Source organism: Myotis brandtii, unplaced genomic scaffold (assembly GCF_000412655.1).
Source record: "Myotis brandtii unplaced genomic scaffold, ASM41265v1 scaffold383, whole genome shotgun sequence".
Lineage (NCBI taxonomy): Eukaryota > Metazoa > Chordata > Mammalia > Chiroptera > Vespertilionidae > Myotis > Myotis brandtii.
This window is the reverse complement of record NW_005364711.1, coordinates 1,322,370-1,346,547: the sequence shown is the minus strand read 5'-3', so window position 1 is coordinate 1,346,547 and position 24,178 is coordinate 1,322,370. Positions and strand designations below refer to the sequence as shown.

Here is a 24,178-nt window from a genome sequence, read left to right as displayed (position 1 = left end):
AAGTCAGAAAGACTGAAACATAAAATGTAGAGGTATAGGAGATGATGCTTGAGGGAGAAGCAGTGTATGTGAGGCTAAAGAATTTAGATTTCATCCTGTAGGAATTGGGGAATCATTAAAGTTAGTCCTGTGAACAGTTCAATAAAAGAGGTTCTACATGTTATTATATTGTGGGATCCATAAGGCTATAAAAATTCAAGGAAGAGATTTGAAGGGAGATGGTGGGAAGACAGCAGCATGCTCTAGATCAGTGGTTCTCAACCTTCCTAATGCTGTGACCCTTTAATACAGTTCCTCATGTTGTGGTGACCCCCAAGCATAAAATTATTTTTGTTGCTACTTCATAACTGTAATTTTGCTACTGTTATGAATTGTAATGTAAATATCTGACATGCAGGATATATTTTCATTGTTACAAATTGAACATAAAGCATAGTGATTAATCACAAAAACAATATGTAATTATATATGTGTTTTCCGATGGTCTTAGGCGACCCCTGTGAAAGGGTCATTCAACCCCCAAAGGGGTCGCGGCCCACAGGTTGAGAACTGCTGATCTAGAAGGAGGTAAACAGAATGAAACCAATTACATATACCCAAGAAGAACTGAATAGACTCCTTGGGTTATAGAATTGAGATGCTTCCTCCAAGTGAGATAGAGACAAAAAGATGTGAAGTAGAGGCTCATGTCATATATATGTTTGTATGTAGATGTATATGTTCATATAGTAAATGAAGGTAATTTCCTTTCTGCCAGTAATTAGCTATGTGTCCATAAACAAGCTTCTTCTTTTCCCTCGAGTTTCAGCTTTCTCACCTAGAACATGAAGGCTGGCTTGATGACTTTGAAGGTCTTTTCCAGCTATAATGTTTTATTAGAATTCCAGATGGTTACTAGAGAAGATAAAATTCTGTGTCAATTTATAATTATGTTGTGTAAATGATACATTATCTTTTCCTCCTCTTAGGAACTGTCGTGTGAAAATGACCCAACAAATGCAGAGTTTACATCTTTCTCAGTCAAAAAAACATAGCGCCCCATCATCTCCCAATGCTGCCAAACGCCTGTACAGAAACCTCTCTGAGAAACTGAAGGGGAGCCACTCTTCATTTGATGAGGCCTACTTTAGAGCGAGGACTGACCGGCTGAGTCTCAGGAAGACCTCAGTGGTAAGAAAACTCTTTATATTCTTGCCTCGGTTTGATTTAGGCAGTTGTGTTTGGATTTAAGGGAATGCTAATATGATCCACATTTACCTCAAAACTTCATGTTTGCAATGTTAGAAATGCTGGGAGTCAGTTAAGACAGGAGCTGCACATATCTATGTTGTTAGCTGAAGTATGAGTGATTGTGAGATTTCCCCTTTTTCTTTCTTAATTTTCCCCCTTTCACCTTCATTTAGACCAAAGAAACCAAAAGCAGCAAATAGGGAGTATGAAATTAAATAGCTTTCTGAGAGCTTCATTGCTCATTTAAATATTGAATGATCAATAAACAATCTTTTATTTATTTATAATGTATATTCCATATGCTTTCCAAAGGCATTCAAGACAGAATTCAAGCAAAAATAATGCATATGCATTATATAATGGGAAATAACAAGACAGAACGAGATAGAGGGAGACAGCGAGTGAGAAGGAAAGAGGAAGGAAGGATAAAAAAGAAACTGGTGAGGGTGGGAAGAGAAATAGATATACCAAAAACCTAGGCAAATATAGTACCTAAATTTTATAATTACATTTATCTCTGAATTCCTATACAGTTATATCAGAAAGGGAAATAACGGTTATAGCATCCCATTAGCTGATAGCTGAAAGTATATCGGTCTATAAGGAGACATTAATATTTTCTGTTGCTAAATCCTCTGGCCTTTATAAGCTGTCATGGTGAATTATGTAATGGAGAATAAAAAATAGTACTGGTGATGTTACAAAGATTCTCATGTAGTAGTTTCTTATATTGGCCCTCAGTAAAAGGTGAGGGCATAACATTAACATGCTCAGCAAGGGTATTTCTGCAGGGGGTAATGGCACCATTTGTTTGAGTTTAAAACAGAAATGAGCCCTAGCCTTTCCAGATAGAAGCATACTAGAGTTTGCCAGCAAAAGCATGGGGGAGGAAATGACTTAAGAGTGAGAGCAAATATGGCACATGAGAAATGAGACATACTAAGAATCACAAATACACAACTCTGGACAGGGCAGCATTTTAACTTTGCACTCATTTGTTTTCCCATTTCAAACTCATCTTCTGGGAGGGCTTGGTTGTGGCTGAGTTATGGCCTAAGTCTCAGAGGCTCTTCAGTTTGGCAGATTGTTGACAAAACCCTTTTCCATTCAGCAGATTGTCCTGAGAGCTGCATGCCAAAATAACTCTATTCCCTGGGTACCCACTGTCAAAATGAGCATTTGCATAATCGCTTTGTATTTTCTTCAGTCATGTGTTATGTACTCAGCTAAGCAGACCTGCAGCCTTTGATAGGGAGAATCATTTTTTGACAAGACTAAAAATAAAACCTGCCAGTCTAAATACTTGGTCACTGAAGACCTTACACATTTTAATTACATGACTCCTATGCTAGGTCAAGACCAATGATATTTCAATATTTTAAAGACTGAGCTACTCTTGGAGAAGATACCAGACAGATGTGTAAATGTAAATGGGTTGCTCTTCTCCCATGAGCTATAGAAATATGTATCTGAAAGAACTTTTCAAAGGAACCATGTTGTCTTTATGGGTATTGTATTAAACTTTTGGTTCTCTTTGGGACCAATTTGCCACCCAGCCCTGGAATTCCTCCCTGGATACCACTTCTTTTGAACCACCCTCCCCTGAGGGTTCAGAAATGCCAGGTGTTCAGTGGTTGGGGCTATGGGTTGAGAAAGAGCAGAGGTTTGTACAAAGGAGTGTATGAGTTGGGAAACCAGCCTGCAGGCGGTATGGAGCTATTAGAGATTATAAATATGGAATGAACATGTCATGTAAATTTTAGAAAGATTACTACTCTTCTATCAGTGATGGGCTGGAGGAGACTAAGACTAGCAACAGGCAGGTCATTACCATGGTCCAAGCAAGGGATGATGATGGTCTGAGCAATAGTAGAGATATGGGGTAGAAAGAGAGGGGCTGAGATTGAGACAGAGAAAGTGTACTCTCAATTCCAAGCTAGTCACAATTTAAACTAACATTGCTGTGTTCTTTCTGCCAGCATTTCCCAAACTGGATTCTGTAATAACATTATTCCAGGGGCAGTTCAAACAAATGCAATTAAAAATACATTCTATAAACAAATACTTGAAACAGGTCATATTTCCCACCTACTGGAGTCATAATTGTACATTAAAATTATTAAAGGCCCTGAGAGTCTTAGAGTAAAATAATGGGGTAACTTGGCTTAATCCAATATTTACCAAATTTATTTGACCACATGCTCCCTTCTACATAGAACACTTTTTAAGCGTCTATCAAACAAGTATTCCACTGAAGACTGAGTTGAGAAAGCTGATGTTTGCTCTTATCTGTAGACTATCCATGCTCTATTGTATTGCGTCAGTGCATCTAAATGTACATATCTGTTCAATGTCCCTTAGAAATGATGGAAGGAAGATCCAACACAGTGTTTACGTTGGAGACCTTGGCATAAGTTAAAATTATATAACTTACAAGTGAGAATGCAGTCACTGAAGCAGTCCCAAAATTTAAGACAGCTAAGCTGCTAAGATACACTAGTCTATGAAATTGTACTAACCTGCTTTTGTTCTTCTCCAGAACTTCCAGGGCAACGAAGCCATGTTTGAAGCAGTCGAACAGCAGGACATGGATGCTGTGCAGATCCTTCTGTATCAGTACACAGCAGAAGAACTAGATCTCAATACTCCTAACAGTGAGGGGTTGACACCTCTCGATATTGCCATCATGACCAACAATGTGCCCATTGCTAGGATTCTCCTGAGGACGGGGGCTAGAGAAAGTCCACACTGTAAGTAAACCTGAGAATTAAAATATGTTCTTTTAAGACTAGACCCCACTGAAATAGCCATTGCTGACCCTTGGAGTATGAATGATTGACTAAGCATAGGTTCTGAAATATTTTCCATGTTTTTATGGACTTTCGTGCAACTGTTGATCAGTCTAGGCGTCAGGTTACATTCTAAATAGAATACGCTAAATGGTATTGAAATAGAACCTCAAGGGAACATCCTCCTAAGAATATAACTAAATGTGAAATACTCCAAGTGAGGCTATAGAACAGGAAATACATAGAAAAAGAATAAGTATGTGTGAGATATTGTCTTTATGTTCATAATCTGTATGCTGGCTTCACTGCTTCATTCAACAAACACTGAGGACAGGGCACTGTTCTAGGTACTAAGAATGCAGTGGTGAGCAAGACAAAACTCTCTATTCTCATAGAACTTAAATAACAGTACAGGGGACTTCTAATAAGCAAGTAAATAGCTAAATTAAAATATAAACTCAAACAGTGATGAATACTATGAAGAAAATAAAATTAAAGGTTGATAGAGTGGGAACTATTTTAAATAGGGTTGGTCAAGAAAAGCCTCTCTGATGGAAGGACATTTGAGCCTAGTCCTGGACATCAAAAAATGAGGTGTGGGGTCAAATTCTAGGCAGACTGAACGTCAAATTGCAGAGGCAGGCAGAAATGAGATTGCCATATTTGAAGAACAAGAAGGCTAATGTGGCTAAAGCAAAATGAACACAGGAGAGGTGGGTCGCTGAGGAAGAAGTCACCAGAACCAGATCATTCAGGCCACGGTGAGATACTTCACTTTGATTGTGTGATGAGGAGACAGTAGAGCAGTTGCAGCAGGTGGATGATACAGTCTGCTTTACATTTTCAAAGATCACTACAGTGCTCTGTGGAGAATAGACAGTGGTGAGGCAATTATGAAGAGCAGTTAGGAGTCTAGTTTTAGTGGTCCAAAAGACAGATGCCAGTTGTTTGGACTAGCACGCTAATGACCCTGATGGCAGACAGGGGTGGAATTCTGGATGTATTTCTTAACAGCTTTATTCAGATATAATTCACATGCCATACAATTCACTGGTTTTTAGTATATGCACAGAATTGTGAAACTTATCATCACAATTTTAGACCACTGTCAGCATCCCTCCCCCCCCCCCCCCCCCCCCCCCACGCCTCAAAACAAACAAACCCATTAGTTATCACCTTAACCTCTCATTGCTCCCAGCCCTGGGCAACCAATCTACTTTCTGTTTCCATAGATTTGCCTATTCTGGGCACTTTATATCAATGGAATCATATAATATGTGGTCTTTTGTGAATGGCTTCTTTCTGGAGTCGAGCTGAGGATACTAGCCAAAGGGGCCAATGGCAGACCCTACCCAGGAGTGGATGGGATAAAATCATACAACCCTACCCCTGGTCAGACACTATTCTGAGCACTTTACGTGTATTCACTCCTTTAATCCTCGCAGCAACATTCTGAGGTAGGCACTCACATTCCCCTTGGTGCAAACTCTCTGACCCAGTGACCACAATGGCTCTGAGCCACAGTTTTTATGTTTCCTAAAAGAAAAAAAGTAAACTCATCAAACTGTTAGTTTCACTAATACTGATTCACTTACTTCCAAGTGGTGAGACCCAGAGGCTGAAAGAGAAGCAAGCAAATATGTAATTAGAGGTCACGTCTCTGGCTCTAAATTTCATAAACCCCTGCCACCCAAAGACTAGGTCCAGAGACAGATCCTTGTATCAGAAAACTCTTTATTTTAAAAATGCTAAGCTCACCACATCCATGTCAAAGAGTGTGAGGGTTTTGGTTCCACAGGATTGGGGCTCTTCATCTTCAGTAAGAGCGTCATCATCAAAGTGCTGCTTCCTTTTAGTAGACTGGAGGATTTGCAGGGATGGGCAAAGAAGGATCGAAGAAATCAAAAGGGCTTATTTGCTACCTTCCAGTTTATGTTGCAATAACGTCTGACCCGAAGATCCAGTGAGAGAGCAGTGGAGGAAGAATCAGAGGGTCTGAACATAGAGAATGCAGACTGAGCCCCATTCTGCAAAAACAAGGAGACCATTCATTCAGATGTTGCTTGCACTGGGCTGGATGAAACATTAGTCCTACTTACCTAAGACGCTACAAAGAATTCTCCATTAAACTAGTAAGACTCCCAACTCTCCCCAAGCCTCTTTGTGCATAATTAAATCTCTATAAAAGAATCCAAGTACTAAATATCTTGTTAAACCAAAAGAAAATGTGTTCAAAGATCCCTGGTTTTACTCACTCCCTCGAGAATGATAACCACAATTATCATCACAAAGTTGGAATGGACAGTGAGAGATCAACCCAGGTTTTAGCCTCTGGGAAATATGACACCTAAGTCATCTTGGCCACCCAACAAGTCAAAGACTTAGTGGTATGGACTCCCACAGGTGTAAAAACGGCAAAGGAATCTTGACTGAGTATCTATCTATGAAGTCTCCACATACATATCTCCATTTTTCACTCTAGCCCTTCAGGATGGTGTTATTAACTGCATTTCAAAGAGGAAAGTTTCATGCTGAAAGGCTAAATGACTGACCCAAGCATACCAAAAACTCAACCCCAAGTCTGTGGGACACCAGTGCCTGAGGTCCCTTTATGCAAATTTACTGCCTTTCCAAACAACCAATAACGGAAAGCTGTAGCCATTGGACCCTGCATCTTTCCCTGTGTGCTAAAATCCTGTTCTATGCACTAAGGTGCCATTCCTGTAGGAGAGAGGCAGGACAAAAGAACACAGTCTGTTTTCAGGTATTTCTAATTCATTTCATATACCAAATACAAAAGAAAGTGCTATTGTGCATGAATATGAGACAGTCCACCAGAAAAACTAGTTTGCCAGCCAGAACCAAATAAGCAAATACCTGCTACAGATTGTTCCCCAGTAACTTCAGAGACAGGGTATAAGAGAAGAAAAATAACAATGAAGTCTTAAGTTCCTAGAGTGTTTTACATATTTCAACAATGTTTTTGCTGGCTTGTGAGATGGTAGTTTCCTCATTTTAGCCAATGAGCTAAAATGAGGAAACTAACTCCCATTTCAATGAGAAAATTGGAATAAGTCAAATAATTCACCCAATGCTACAAAACTAATAAGTGGTGAAGGCATGATTTGAACCCAGGTCTTTAGTATTCAATTCTTCGGTATTTGTGGAAAAGCATTAGCACTCTTTCTATCACACCATAGATGCTCAATTCCTTCCTTCCCTGATTCTCCATCTGTTCCTCTACTAACGCTTGTCAAGTATTTCAAAGCAGAATGCAGGGTTTCTAATAGGGTTAATTTTCTGTCTTCTCCCCCTGTGTGTTCCCTTCTGAAAACTAGCCCAGTGCTCTTTCTACTATGCCAATCTAGAATCCAGCACAACTCAGAAGAAAGTCCTCTGTAATTCTCCCATTTTGTAACAGGAATCACAAGGACACAGAGGAGTTTAGGGACTTAACTCCTAACCATTGGTGTGGCCCTGTCTTCCAGTCTTTAGTTCCTCAATCATAGAACTATAAACACAGCTTGAAACTCAACCATGTACATTTTCTTATTCACAGGGCAAGTCCCAGAGTGGCCACCCAAACTTGTACACTGCAAAGGTTAAATGTATTCAGAACTCCCACCTGCTCATTAGATGACTCTACTATCTTAGCGACTTTTTTCTGTTCCTCTCACCTTTAGGCAAGCAGCACAAAGTAATACTTATACCTTCTAGAAGAAAACTTCAGTCACTATTATAATAGCATCCCAAGTACTTCCTCTAAGACTGGTGTGCCGAGTTCAGGAAACAGAATCTGAAAGGACTGAAGTTAGGAAAGCTGATGTACAGAGATACTTCAGGATACCTGGAGGCTGTGCCTTTGATAGTTCATCCATTCAGTGTTCCAGTGTCTATGACTACTCATGTACAACTGAACAGCGGTATCTGAGAAAGACTTGTCTCTGCATGGCAAAGTCCCTAGTCATAAACCCTCCCTTATCCTCACTAACTCATACCATCAAATCACAGTCCAACAGTCTCCAGAGGAATTTACTGAATCATCGAGGTCCTAGCCTTTCTGAGGCTATTTATTTGGCATCATTTAGGCTCTGTAAATAAGTAATCATAACGAAGCCAGGTGTTGTTGTTTTTGCATATCTATCATGTGCAAATCCCATCACTCACATGGATTTTGTCTCGCCTTTTAATCCCAGTATCTGGCACATAGTAGGTACTTAGAAATTTTCAATTGTAATTTTCAGTTGTAATTTTAAGCCCTTTCTTATGCTGCTGGGAAGTACAGGTATCGAATTTTAGCACATACACACAAATACATTGTGTGTGTGTGATATTCATAAATGTATGGAAAAAACCTTTAAGTTTTCCAGTAATTTATATTTGGGGTACCTGTTGTAGAATTTGGTTGTAGATGTAGCCTGATTATCTTTCTTTTTACACAGTTTAATAATATGAAGGTAAGAATGGTGGAATGCTCCTCACTCTTAGTCTTTCTGCCCTTTCCTAGGGTAGCATTCTCCCTCCTCTTCAAACCATCTCCCCTCTCTCTGCATTTCTTTGTGAACTCCTCTCTCTTGCTTTCTCTTGGATACTGTAAATGGGACTAGGAAATGTCTCCCAGAATGAGTTATGTTCAGTTACTTCATAAAATGCAACTGCATAGTAACTGTCATTTGAGTAGGACACAGACACCGGTGTTACAATTTTGGCAGACTTGTCAGGATGCACCCCTCGTTTCTGTGGTAGTTGGGGGTTCGTGCTGGTGCTGGGACTGGTTCAGGGCACGTCTAAGAGGTGTGACTATAAACTAATGAGGCCGGCTTTATGTAAACAAACACACCAGAAAGTCTACAACCCAAACGAATGTTATCCTTTAACATGGTCCTCATGGGAGACCCCACACTTGCTCCAACAGTGCTGCCATTGCTCTGAACACGTTTGGATTTGTCCTTAGAGCCAGTTTATGAGAAAATCTGACTCGTTGCTTAGAGTCACACCTGATTTTTGTTCCAAAACAGCACTGCCCAACGTCATCACCCTCCATGTTCACCAGACTTGACTTAGAGTTTTCCTGAAATCAAATCCACCCTCAAAGGACAAAGATTTGCAACCATTAAGAATATGTAAAGAACTAGCCTTAGGCACATCTCTAGAATGAGTCCTAAGATATTTTCACCTGCTTCATTAAAATATGTGGACAGTAAATTTGATAGGATCAAGTAGAACATAGCATATAATCTCTTGGTACGGACTCCATGGCTAAATATCCTATATAATAAAAGCCTAATATGCTAAGTGTCCAGTTGTCTGTTCAACCAAAGTGTAATATGCTATTGATATGCTAAGGCCGCTCAACTGCTCGCTATACATGCACTGACCACCAGGGGGCAGACATTCTGACCGGTAGGTTAGCTTGCTGCTGGGGTCTGGACGATCAGGATTGAGTGAGATGGGCCAGACATGCCCTGGAGCCCTCCTGCGGAACCTTCCCAGCCCCAATCGTGCACCAGTGGGGTCCCTCAGCCTGGCCTGCACCCTGTCGCAATCCAGGACCCCTCGGGGGATGTCGGAGAGCCTGTTTTGGCCCAATCCCACTCAATGCAGGAGCTGCCCCCTGGTGGTCAATGTGCTCCCACAGGGGGAGCGCTGCTTAGCCAGAAGCTGGTCTCACGACCGGCAAGTGCAACGTAGTGGCGGGAGCCTCTCCCGCCTCCGCGGCAGTGCTAAGGATGTCTGACTGCCAGCTTAGACGGGGAGCTGGCCTAAGCCATCAGTCAGACATCCCCCGAGGACTCCTGGACTACGAGGGGGCACAGGCCAGGCTGAGGGACGCTCCCCGAGTGCACAAATTTCGTGCACCGGGCCTCTAGTATGATTTAATAAAGAGAAACCCAGTTGCAAATGTTAGGTATCACAGAAATCTTTGTCAGTGAGTTAAAAATGATTACAACATGTCTTCAGAACTGGTCACCCCAGGCAAAAATAATAAAATGAAATAGGTGGCTAAATCCTCACCCTGACATACAAACCTGCTCCTTGAACCTCATCTCATACTGCTCACCCCTCTCCCATGATACACCAGCCCCATGAGACTCCATTCCATCCCTTCAATGTGCCATACTATCATACCGGAGGGCCTTCAGATTTGCTATTTCCTATGTTTGGAAGGCTTTAGATTTTATCATCACATGGTCAACTCCTTCTTAACATTCCAGTTTAAACATAACATCTTCAAGAGAAGCTTTCTCTGACCACCAAGTCTAAAGGCTAAAGTCATTTTATTCTCATTTTTATTTAATCACATTTTATTTTAATTTTCTGCATAGCACTTATGTCTATGTTTTTATTTGATATTTTCTCTGTCCTTCATTAAAATGTAAATTCCACATGAGCAGAAATTATCTCATTCATTACAATATCCCTAGCAAACAGTAGGCACTCAATAAATGTGTTTAATTGAATGAATCCCAAGGCTACTTCTAGTTAAGGGTGTGAATATATTATTTATATTTAAGGCAATGATTTCACTGAATATGAAGTGAATTGATCTTTATATTTCCAAATAATTATTTAGACATCAGGTGGCCACAGCTTGAGCTATAGTTACCTGCTCTTAAATTGTCTTTTCATGCTTTTTCTTTTCACTTCTAAATATATACAGAATATATTCTCCTCGTCACAAAGTAAAATATAAAGTTAGAAAATATCTTTGACCATATGTGTGTGTATATGCATACACTCACAGTCTAGGTTCCCATCCTTAAATTCCTGCAAAATAAATCACATCCCCCGAGGACAGCAGCGGTTCTCAACCTGTGGGTCGCGACCCCTTCGGGGGTCGAACGACCCTTTCACAGGGGTCGCCTAAGACCATCGGAAAACACATATATAATTACATATTGTTTTTGTGATTAATCAGGATGCTTTAATTATGTTCAGTTTGTAACAATGAAAATACATCCTGCATATCAGATATTTACATTACGATTCATAACAGTAGCAAAATTACAGTTATGAAGTAGCAACAAAAATAATTTTATGGTTGGGGGTCACCACAACATGAGGAACTGTATTAAAGGGTCACGGCATTAGGAAGGTTGAGAACCACTGCTCTAGAGGCTTGATTAATCTAGAGCAGCGGCCGCTAACCTTTTGGACCACCGGTTGGCGACTGCTGATCTAGAGGACCCATTTCCAAGTTTACTCAGAGTGACTGTTGACAAGAGACTTGTGTTCCTTTGTACATAAAGCTGCTCTCTGACATGGCAGCTGGCTTCCCACAGAGCAAATGATTGGAGAGAGAGACACCAAAATGGAAGCAACAGTGTCTTTTATAACTTAACCTCAAAAATGATCAATTTTCATTTCTCCTTAATCTTGTTGACCACACAGACCAACCCTGGTACAATGTAGGAGCATGTGAACACCAGGAGACAAAGATTTTTGAGGCCCTCTTGGAAACTGGATACCCCACTACCTATCTAGGATTCTTGAGAATTAAATGTAATAATAGCTTTAAAACATTTCCCTGGCACATTATAAATGGTCAAAAACACTGGAAGCCAGTATAACTCTCAGAAAAACAAAAACAACAAACACTAGAGTTTCTAGTATTTAAATATTTTATCTATCTGTTGTATAGTTTGTGCTATGAAAACATTGCTCAATAAAAAAGCACTTTTTAAAGTTTATAGAATTTTATGTTCCAAAACTACACTGGCCAACACAAGAGCTACTAGCCACTATAACTACTGAGTACTTGAAATGTATCTAGTCCAAAATATGTTCTAAATGTAAATTTTACACTGAATATATCTCATTAATAATTTTATATTGATTACATGTTAAATTAATACTTTCGCTCTATTGAGTTAACTAAAACATAGTAAGAATAATTTCATCTATTTCTTTTTGTTTTTTAATGTCACTATTAGGAAATTAAAAGGAATATGGCTCACACTATATTTCTATCAGGTAGCACTAAAAAATTAGAACATATAATTATCGTCTTTCATACTTAAGCTCCCTATGAACATTATTGAGTAATAGGCTTTGTATTTCCTAAATAAGTTCTTCAAGTATTTTCTGTGTTTGTTTTAGAGAAAATGTCCATTTGCCTCTTGGGTACCTGGCAGGACTCCCTCTCTGTGTCATTGGCCCTGGCTTCTTAAAGAACTACAATTGCAACCTAAACTATATAATATGGACTTTGTGAATATACATTCTGATGGAAAGTAGCACAGAAAAACACTCCAGACCTCATGTCCAGAGTATAATGAGTTCTAAGAGAAGAAAGTTCTATGGTAATTAAAATGAAAATTTTAACCTTCAAATCTGTAAAACATTTTTGGAACCACTCTCAAAGTCCTTGGGAAAACCTGAAAATAAGTAAAGCCAAAATGAATTTTGAGTCCTGAACCTTAGCAAAATGGGTAAACTAAAACTTATGGGATGAGAATGTTTGAATTTAAAGATGTTCAATTATTGGATTACCTCTATATTCTTTCTTTTGATGTTCCTACCTGAAAATAAGTCAGCTGTGAGGTTGTTAGAAGGTTGTCACTTATGATCAGCAAAGATAAATTTTATTAACTGTCTATTCTTGTTTGCCCAGAGGATACTGGCTTACAATGCAAGATTTATACCTAAGTAACCTTGTTTTATCCTTTGAAACAACAGATAGGGTTGAAACTGATACCACTTAGTACATAACATATTTCTGAATGGTAACTGGAACAGAAAATTTTTATCTGCATAAAGAGGGGGTTCTTTTTAATGTAAGAACATAAAGCTATTTTATAAAAACAAGTATTTATTTTTGTGTGCCTCTAAAAAAACATAACATATACCAATGGGTATAATAACAACAATACAAGCCTCTACTAATTGAGTCTTTTCTGTAAATTATCACAATTTATGAGAGGGGTACCATTATTATGCCACTTTTAGTGATAAGACATGGGCTCCAGATGTCGGCATAACTGGTTAGGGTCATACATTCATAAGGAGCAGTGGTATAGGGACCCTACAGCCTTTTATAACCAGCTCAGGATAAGGAAACTCTTTAAACTCTTTAAGTTAATATTAAAAGTGAAAAGGACTGGGCTACCTTGATGACGTCTCCTCACAAAGGAAATCATATAGGGCCAAGGGACTATAGGAAAAGGCACCTAAAGCTGGTTATAAGGATCCTTTGAGCACTAGACCAAATGCTTGTCTTAGAACAATAAAAACAAGGAAAATGCTAATAACAATAGAAAAGTTAGTGCTAAATTGAAAGATGGCATATCATTAGTAATGGGCAAATGTATTCTTTTTTTTTTTTCAAGCAAGCCAAATGAATTATTCCCTAAAAGTCTCAATTAAAAAATTAAAATTAGTGAGTAATTAGGTTGTCTCCATATCTTGGTTATTGTAAATAACATTACAGTGAATGATAGAAGATTGGATAAAGAAGATGTGGTACATATATACAATGGAATATTATTTGGCCAAAAAAAGAGAATGAAATCTTACCATTTGTGAAACATGGATGGACCTAGAGGATTGTTATGCTAAGTCAGACAGAGAAAGACAAATTCCATATGATTTCACTTATATGTGAAATCTAAAGAAAAAAATAAACAAAACAGAAACAGACTCAAATACAGAGAACACACTAATGGCTGCCAGATGGGAGGGGGATTAGGGATGATAGGTGAAAGAGATGAAGGGATTAAGTAGTACAAATTGGTAGTCACAAAATAGTCATGGGGATGTAAAGTACTGCATAGAGAATATAGTCAATAATCCTATATAATAAAAGGCTAACATGCAAATCGACTGAATGGCGGAACGACCGGTCGCTATGATGTGCACTGACCACCAGGGGGCAGACGCTCAACACAGGAGCTGCCTCCTGGTGGTCAGTGTGCTCCCAGAAGCCAGGCTCACCGCTGGCGAGCGCAGCGGCAATGGTGGGAGCCTCTCCCGCCTCTGGAGCAGCACTAAGGATGTTCGACTGATGCCTCAGGCGGAATGGGAATTAAGCCATCAGTTGGACATCCCCTGAGGGCTCCTGGACTGTGAGAGGGCACAGGCCGGGATGAGGGGACCCCCGCCCCCTGCCCAGCGCACAAATTTCATGCACCGGGCCTCTAGTATTGTAATAACTATATATGGTGGCAGGTGGGTTCTAGAAATATCGGGGAACCACTTTGTAAGATACATGATTATCTAACCACTATACTGTGCACCTGGAACTAATACAGAATAACACTGAATGTAAACTAATTGAAAAAAATTTTTTTAAAATATATTCACTTTCATACCTAAAAAAAAAAATTACATTTTACCCTCGTTATATTTTCAAGCTTTTAAGCAATTATCAGTCAGGCCCAAATTTACGAATTGCAGGGCAAGGGCGAAATTAAGAACTAGCAAGGCGAAGAAGTAGTTAGTAATCTGTAGTTTAGATTCTGATGGTGTCTGATCACTATTTATCTCAGGGTTTAAACAGTAACCGTAATTGTATTCTTTGAACACCAAGTGCCTGCCCCTCCCCCTACTCCTACCCGGTAGTTAATTAGCGGGGCAGGTCTTATAACAAATACTCAGAAACACTGGGTGGTAGAAATGCTGTTGATAATTAAACACCACAATAGCAAGGAGCCTATTTCAGGAGCCGCCAAGTGGTCCTGCCCCAGCCGGACTGCTCCCGGCACACTCACAGACCCTCTATTGTGCTGGCTATGGCAGTGCAGAGGGGTAGCTGCTTGGCTGGAGAAGGGATCTACAGCAGTAAGAGAGAAAAGGCCCAAGCTTGCAAACAGATCCAGGAGCTCCGGACTCAAGGGGGAAATATTCAGAGGGTGGAAGCAAAGGGAGAATGGATCCAAGAATAAGAGAAGTGGATGGGCAGGAAAATCAATCATAAAATAGACACAGCCTTTCTAGTTTCTATGTCAACCAACCAATCAAAATGAATTCACCAATCTCATGACAAACAGGTAGCTGTTAGAAAATGGCAATACATAAATAATAGATTAATTTGCATTCCATTTAGTTTAGAGGAAGTTCACTGAGTTTTTAAGGTTTTTAAGAAAATCTTGGATAATCATTCCACCTCCCTGGGTCTAAGTTTCTTCACCTTAAAATAAGGGGGTTGCAAAGGTTCTCATCCTGAGGAGGCAGAAACAGGAATGCGACTCCCAGCAGGATCATATGCCTAACCTACCACATCATTACTTAAGATAAAACTACACAGTCTAAGATAATTATCACTTTTACTTACTTTTGCTTAAAATGTATTAACCCAGTTTGTTAGGTTGGTTATCTCCTACTGAACAGATGCTTCTATTGGCAGTTATATAGCTCATTAATAATAGGGAGAAAATGATTAATTTATGAGTCAGCTGATTTGGTAGTCAATAAAGAAAATCTTTCAAAAGAGAGTGTTTTATTAAGCCATTAAAAAGTCCATGGGGGTGGGGGGGAAGGTTTGCTTGGTGAAACCACTGGCTCAGTCAGTGCCTCTCCCACTCATGCATGGGATTACCTCTAACAGAGGCAAATGTGCATATTCTCAGGGGCACCTGGAGATTTAGCCTGGGGCGGGGGAGCTTCTATAAAGTTTCCCTTAAAAAAAAAATCTTCAATTTTGGGAGAAATTTTTCCTCTTCTCCATAACAAAAGTGTTCATTTTAATTTATAAATAATGTGTTTTCACCAAAATCTACACAGGAAATTTGGTGATCCAGGAAGATGCGCCTATTCATTCTGGGGCATCAGGCTGTGGTTTAGGTACCCCAGTTTGAGAAAGAAGCACGGGGATCTATATGAGCTTGGAAAACTTACTTAGTCATCAAATTATATGCATCTCCCTTGTTAGTCTATGAAAAGGCAAAGTGCTTTATCTTGAAGATATAGAATCCCTTTACCCCTATAAGTAAAATAACATCATGTCTACAACCTGGGAGGAGAGGGAAAGTCTGGAAACAAAGCGTGTTGTACTAGGGGAAGCAGGAAAAATGTCAGGGGAGCCAAGCACAGCTCAAGAGAAGCTGTCCATCTGAAATGCCACCTGGAATTCACACCCGTAATAACTGTTGTGAATATAAAAATTAATAGGGGGGATTTTATAGTATTAGAAAAATTTATTTTTATAAATCATGTGTCTATCACCCAAGTGTTGACGCATGCATGCAATTCAAACATCAGGCTTACAATAAAAAGCTCACTGAATGACTTAGCAAGGACAATTCCCCCATTTTCTCTATAATTTGGAGTGAAAGAAGGAGGGGGGATTGGGTAGAGGGTGCAGTTACTGGGTCAATTAATCAACCTGAAAACTGTGACACAAACTCTGACGCCTAACCTATGTCTAAAAATACACAAATGTATACGAATTTGTTTTAAACTGTCAATGCCTATATTTAGGACCTTCCCAGCAAGGCTATAATGAGACTGTGTTTGAGGGCTTCAGTCATAGCAGACTCTACCATTAATCTGAAGTTAGTTAAATTAACAGCATTTAGTACTGACTTGTCAATCTCACTGCTCCAGGAAATTGCACCTTGAGGCCACTAATATTGCCAATTTTTCCACTGGAGTATGCGCCTGCATGTGTATATGTGTATTTTTTTTCTCCAGAACCTCCTGTTCATACCCCATCATTGCTTCCCTAGGTCCACAGCACTTATATTATCATTTATTCTGGCCTCCTTTAGCCTTCCCGGGGGATTCTGCGTAGGGTAGCTGCTCAGTGAAAGAGTTTTTTAGCTTTATATTTATTTGTTTATTTTTCTGTCATGGCTCATGACTGAGGCTTTAAAAAAAAAAGCGTGACAGTATTTAGAGTACATGATTGACTGCTACAGCAACATTCATTAACCATGACAAATCTACAGCAAAACACAGTCCCAAGTGTTCTAAATAGTAATGTTAAAAAGAAAGAAGAAAGAAAAAGGAAAAAAAGACTCAACTCATTTTTCATTGACCTCATCGGTAAATAAATTTAGACTGATAGTGAGCAGGGGCAATAATAAATTAGTATTCATTTCCTGTAATTAATGCAAACATGCCTATGAACACAGAGAATATGAATATATAACCACCTAATTTCCATTTCAAAATACACCTAACAAATTTTCACTTGAGTTATCTTCATCATATTTTCCCCCTTCATTAGAAGAATGAAATAGTTGGATTTCTTCCCCACCCACCTGGGGGAAAATATTGTTTTGGTCACAGAGAGTGTTCGATGAGTGGGTAACAGAACTGCCAAACTTGATTTTGATCTGTTTCATGATCTGATCCCCTACCACATGCCCAGATCAGAAGTGACCAACTAGGCAGACCCTCACATGCAGGAGAGCCACCATAAGAAGCAGCCTCCTAGCCTGACATAGAATGTGAAACATCATGGACATGAACATTCACTCACACGAGAGCAGACTGGGTCAACAACATGATATGAATCAAATAAAGACTATCATGCATTGAGTAAAACAGAAATATCAAGCTGTTCTCTCAGCAAGAAGAGCTAGGACAGCTTTCTCTCTTGGGCATGGGCATCTCCAGAGACCATACCTACAATCAGATCACAATCAAAGATCAATGTCTGATCACACTCAAGTCAGCTATCAGAATTCACTAGAGCAGTGGTTCTCAACCTTCCTAATCCCGTGACCCTTTAATACAGTTCTTCATGTTGTGGTGACCCCCAATTTCATTGTTACAAATTGAACATAATTAAAGCATAGTGATTAATCACAAAAACAATATGTAATTATATATGTGTTTTCCGATGGTCTTAGGCGACCCCTGTGAAAGGGTCGTTCGACCCCCAAAGGGGTCTCGACCCACAGGTTGAGAACCGCTGCACTAGACCTATTGTGGCAGCAGCAGAACACTTTGTTAGCAATAAATAAATTGACTAATACTAACAGAATTATGCCACTAGGATACGCATACAAAAATGTCTATGAGCTGGGCAGAAAGTGATAAGAGCAAAAAATCTGAATCAAGTTCTAAAAAAATAAAGAACAAACAACTCTGGCAGAATGTAGCTTCCCTCATCAATGACTTTTCCTAGGGCCGTCCTGGCCCTGCAGAGCTTTAGCTCCTAAGTGTTTGTCCTCCGAAGAGCATGGAAACGTGTGCAATCTGGATGAGAAGCGGTCCTCGTGGGCACTTGACAGTGGAATTCTAATTAACTGCTAAGCAGCTGTATGGGGTGTGTGTCACAAGAGGGCCAGAGGGCAATGGGAATATCTTAAATGGATGGATTTACCATTTAATCTAGTTGTAAATGTCACTAATTAGACCTTATCATAACAAAACATTAGTAATGAATATGGATCCCACTTCTGCCGGGCATTTTTTAAAACCTATAGTGGACTCTCAGATCTCTTGCCAGTGAAGCAGCGTTTTCCCAGCAAGAAAAAGGCATCACCCATTTCTTTCTGTTTAGTTGTCAGCCTGGAAAGTCGAGCCATGCACCTCAACACACTGGTGCAGGAAGCCCAGGAGAGGGTGAGTGAACTGTCTATTCAGGTGGAGAATGAAGGATTCAGTCTGGACAACACAGAGAAAGAGAAACAGCTGAAAGCTTGGGAGTGGAGGTACCGGCTCTACAGACGCATGAAAACAGGCTTCGAACATGCCAGTGAGTATAAGCAGAGGCCCTCTACGTTTAACTGGACCAAACCTTGGTTTGAGACAGCCAGGCCTTCCTTTACTGATTTTTCTGTAACACTACAGGGTCATGGATGGCCGTTGTCGGCCTGTTTGGAGCAAGGGTTCTGGGAGACTGTAAAAGGATCTTTTGTCTTACTTGATTTTCTGGCTCCTGATAGGTTCTCTGGCCACAGCCATGAGGCTTCAGTGCTGCTGGCCTCCCTCCACCATGTCACACTCATCTAGCACTTTCCACCCGTTACGCCCTAATGCCTAATGACCTGGATGGTCTGATGCCCTAAGTGACTATATTTTGGGATGCAGAGGTGGAAAAATATTTGTTTGCCTATTTGTCCAGTTTCTGCTTCAGGCTCAAGTGTAAGTTGTTTTCGACTCTCTACTGCATTTTTTATATAGAGCTTATGTAAACTGACCTTCAGTGAATACAGGCTGCAGAGGACAGGCAATCAACCCATGAATTATGCTTTTGTCTGCACGTCCATTCTCTATTACCAGTCCTTTTTGTTAGTTTAAACAAGTCTTGTTTCTGGATAATACTAGCACTGGAAGGTACTGCTTACTGCAGCCTCTGATATAAAAGAATATGTATGTAATTCAAACTCAAACTTGTGAAATATTAAACTTTAATTCCAAAAGAAAATCTTATTCAAACAGCAAAAATATTAGAATTATATTGAAAATTTAAATATAAGGAAAAGGTCAGTTCATTAGTGTGGGAATTATCTGCCTCTGCTCCAGTAACCTTAGCTGTGATAAAAACCAAAGCAGTAAGTCTTGTTTTCTGTAGTAGTACTGAATACTAAGCCCCAAACTAGGCCTACTCCTTTCTCTTGAAGCAAATAACTGACATGAATGAAAGGTTGCTTTTATTATTAACAATCTCTTAAGCAATGCTGATACGTTTGCTATTTAAAAAAAAAAATCCAGCCATTGTTTTAATAAATGCACTTGCTATTGTGCTTCATTCAGGACAAATTAATATTAGAAGAAATCATATTTTTAGACTTGATACCAATTTTTAATTTTCTAAATCACAAAACACCTAGAAGAAATACCTAACACCATAAGAAATCTATTAGTTAGACATGACATTTGCATGTGAATTCTTTCCTAGTAAAATACTACTGTGTAATAGCAGGCACAATGAGAGCAAGGTGAGTTAACATCCCATGTTGGGAAGAGTCCAGAATTGGTCATCCAAAGCCATATGTCCTTGAACAAGTCATTTGGCTTCTTTGGGCTGCAGCTTCCTCACCCAAAAAGAATGGAATGCTGTTACTTGCCCTTTCTACCAACAGGGTTGCAAAAAGTCTCCCCTGAGATGATTTACACAAAAGTACTTAATGAAATATAATAGTTCCTGCTAACACTTTCTAGCCTCCTCTTCGCTGGTCCAGCTAACCTCCTATTATGTTTCCAGGATACTTTGGGAAGGCTTAACTGGTATTATTTACCCCTTCAAATGATGTTTTAATGATCAAATAAGACCAAGATGGCAACAAATAAAGGCCATTGAGACTTCTAATGAAAATGTTCAAAAGCAAAAGCTATTAGGCTCTACAAAACAAATGTTTCCATAGTGTGTGTTTCTGGGTATCCTTTGAAGAGGCGAGAACATTGAAAAGGATTTGTTATGTTAAGATCCTTGTGTTTTTCCTTCTGTCCCAGGAGCCCCCGAGGTGCCAACCAATGTCTGCCTCATGGTAACCAGCAGCACATCACTCACGGTCAGCTTCCAAGAGCCTCTTAGTGTCAATGCAGCTGTAGTGACCAGATATAAAGGTATTGAACTCAGATAGTTTTTCATTACTCCTTCTTAAAAAAACAATCCATTGTTTGAGGATCAGTTGTGCATTTTGTGTTTGTTTTCCTGCTGATGGGCTGTTTTATGCATTCCATGTAGAGTTGAAATATTTCCACATACAGAACAATAAGGTAACTGAGAATACGTCACAGAAAGACCGAGCTGTCATTCCAGGATTCTCAATTAATATTCCAGTTCTGTTTGCAGAGGACCTTCTCTGTGCATAGCATAGGGCTGGGGACAGGACTGAGGAGGACATACTAAAGCAGTGGTTCTCAACCTTCTGGCCCTTTAAATACAGTTCCTCATGTTGTGACCCAACCATAAAATTATTTTCGTTGCTACTTCATAACTGTAATGTTGCTACTGTTATGAATCGTAATGTAAATATCTGATATGCAGGATGGTCTTAGGCGACCCCTGTGAAAGGGTCGTTCGACCGCCAAAGGGGTCGCGACCCACAGGTTGAGAACCACTGTACTAAAGAATGAGCCTGGCTCCAAGGCACTTAGAGGCTGGGATGTGGAACATACTAAATAGGGGACATATAAATTGATAGCTGTAATGACAGGTAACTAGGGTTGAGGACTAAAAAAAACAATCCTATGTAATAAAAGCATAGTATGCAAATTGTCCCCTCAACTGGGAGTTGCCCAAGAGTTCGACCAGGGGGTGGGGCTGGCGGGGGGTAAGGGAGGGAGGCCCCAATAGCGGCGGCAGGCAGCCAGAGGAAGGGAGGGAGTACCCGGCCGGCAGCTGGCAGCCGCTAGGGACCCTACCAGTACATGAATTTCGTGCACTGGGCCTCTAGTAATAAATAAAGATCATTGGAGCTCAGAAAGGCCCCAGGGTGCAGGTGGCATTTGGGCCTGGCTTTCAAGGATGGCTAGGATTTGAACCAGAAGATAAACTCCAAGTGGAGAGAACAATGAGCACAGGTACAAAAGCGAAAACATGCCAGGACAAGTGAAGGAGAATAAGGCATAGAAAATAGCATGGTTTCAGGGGAGGGGAGGGTTCCTGACAAGGTGCAGTGAAATGTGAGATTAGAGTGTGAAACTAGGGTCAGGAGGTAAGAGTGGGATGAGGCTAGAAAGCAAAATGAAGGCATTTGGACTTTATTTAATGAACTCTGCAGATCACTGAATAAGATAAAGACAAGATCAGAGACTGAACGATTTCAGTGGCAATACAATGTATGAAGTATTGGAAAGAGGTCATAACAGTCTGAGCTGACTGCTACAGCAGCACCAGGAAAGGAGAGCCCAGAAGAGAAAGATACTACAGAGATGCTACCATGAAAACAGTCCAGGCTTACATAGTGCCTACTATATGTGAGGCACTGTTTAAAGCCTATATATGTATTAACTCTATTTAATCTTCACAACAACCCTATGAGGTAGGTACTGTTAAGATTATCACTTTGCAGATGAGAAAACGGAGGCAATGAGGTTAAGGAACCTGCCTAAGGCTCACAGCAGCGCCAGATGTATCTCTTACATTGACGCTTGAATGTGGTAGACATAAAGAAATCTAGTTCCCTGAATGATGAAGACACATAGAAACACCCTGGACAGTTCTAAAATCTGACAAAGCCTTCCACGCATACTCCAAGATGCCAGACCACAAGGCAGAATTTCTGTGGTCAGGTCACTGTTGCTCCCTTAGGGCCAAAGAAATGTCCAAGTGGCATATGTATTTCCTTTCTTCTTCCCAGGCCTGTTCCCATGTCCCACACCCTATAGCTTCTGGGGCACTTCCAGATAACTCCACTCTGTCTGTAGGACCTTCCTTAAGACAGCATTGAATTGGTTCACTTTGGATTTTTTGTATCATTCTAAGACAGTGATTTTCAACCTTTCTCAGCTCATGGCACACATAAACTAATTACTAAAAATCTGCGGCACACCAAAAAATATATCTTTTGCAGATCTGACAAAAAAAAAGGTATAATTTTGATCCATTCACACCAGACAGCTATTGTGTGGGCTGTTGTCTTTTTTTTTTTTTTTTCCAATGTAAGGTAAAAGGTCAGTGACTCTGATTAGTCAGGTATTGCAAGTTTTAAAAATGGTTGCAGCACACCGTTTGGGCACACAGTTTGAAAATCACAGCCTGGGAGTAGTAGCAACAACAGCTAAAGGCAGCCACCCAGAATGACCTCCCACAGCCATCTTTTGAAACAATTCTGACACTTTCTCTTGGCTGTCTCATCTGCCAAGTCTGCATGAAATTCAAAGTTTGGCCAGCAGTGTCAGACATGGCCATTTTCCTCTTTCTGTATTTCTCCCACTCAGGGTTTGATGAAGGGTTTCATCAGTGCTGCCCAACTTGACATTTGCTTCTTCCACTTGATTAGTAAGCTATCAGGAGCTAATTTATCCAGACTGTCAGCTCTTTAATACTTGGCCACGATGCCAGCAAATTCTATCAGCATTCACATATTAACACCTCTCATCTCAGGAGACTTAGATTTGGTGAGGTTGAAACGAAAGGTCACAAGAGGGCTCTGTTAGTGACTGCAGGAGATTAATTAAGCATTATAAATAGATTGTCTGTTGCATTATGGAGTAGGTTCCCTTATGTTAATTTATAAGGTCATAAACTGAGTCCTTAACCTGACCCTCTCAAGGGTTATTTAAAACAGCTGGTGGCCTACTGTACCCAGAGAAGGACAGTGTTTAATTCAGGGCTGAAGTAATTATTTCATTATGGAAATATCAGCAAAATTATCCTGAGACAAGGCTAATTATTTTGTTTGCTTTAAAAAGAAAAAGAAGAAGAAGAAACAATGAGAAATCCACAGAATGAAAAGGCAATTATCTAATTCAGTGGTTCTCAACCTTCTGGCCCTTTAAATACAGTTCCTCATGTTGTGACCCCCAACCATAAAATTATTTTCGTTGCTACTTCATAACCGTAATGTTGCTACTGTTATGAATCGTAATGTAAATATCTGATATGCAGGATGGTCTTAGGCGACCCCTGTGAAAGGGTCATTCGACCGCCAAAGGGGTCGCGACCCACAGGTTGAGAACCGCTGATCTAATTGGTTAGAGGGAAGGCTTACCCCTGCAGTATTTAAGGTTTGGCAAAAACATCTCACACTGCTCCCCAGAATTTCTGGTCTCAGCAAAAAACCTCAAGCCTATTTTGATAACTGGATGTTTTCCCCCTTCGTGCTTAAGCCAGTGTTTGAAGGAAGATCTGATGCTTCTGTTTCTCACTTTTTGACACTCAACGCATCAACATGCTGGTTTTTTTAAGTTTGCTGATATCTAGAAATCTTTTTAAGAGCATCTCTTTATAAACCTCTTTCAAATCCTGGGGGCCAGGCCCATTGCCATCACTACTTGGACACGAGAGCTGTCAATTTCAGCTTAAAACCCAGGAAACAATTTTGAGTGAAACCCACAGGACTTTTCTGCCTGCAGCTCCTCTGAATGCAGGGAAACAGGGCCAAGAGGACTACTGTCTTTTTTCTGGATGTTTCTTCTTAGATTCAAAGAGCCCTTGCATTCTTTGGTCCCATCTTACCAATTTTCATAGTTTGCAGAGTACAGCTAGAGCTACTTCAGATGCTTTGGACAATTGCCAGAACTTTGTTCCGCATTTTCTCCTCACTGCCTTGGGTAACCTGCCTGATGCTCTCATTGGCTGAGGATATGTCTTTTCT

At 40.1% G+C, this 24,178-nt stretch overlaps 1 protein-coding gene across 1 annotated transcript in view; it reads left to right on the top strand.

Annotated features, from left to right (window-relative positions):
- Positions 1-24,178, top strand: part of ANKFN1 (ankyrin-repeat and fibronectin type III domain containing 1) — a 450,804-nt gene that overhangs the window by 346,679 nt on the left and 79,947 nt on the right. The window contains exons 6-9 of the mRNA XM_005872543.2: positions 969-1,170; positions 3,770-3,980; positions 18,472-18,666; positions 20,367-20,480. Coding sequence (XP_005872605.1) covers positions 969-1,170; positions 3,770-3,980; positions 18,472-18,666; positions 20,367-20,480 — 722 coding nt within the window. The remainder of the gene's footprint in view (positions 1-968; positions 1,171-3,769; positions 3,981-18,471; positions 18,667-20,366; positions 20,481-24,178) is intronic.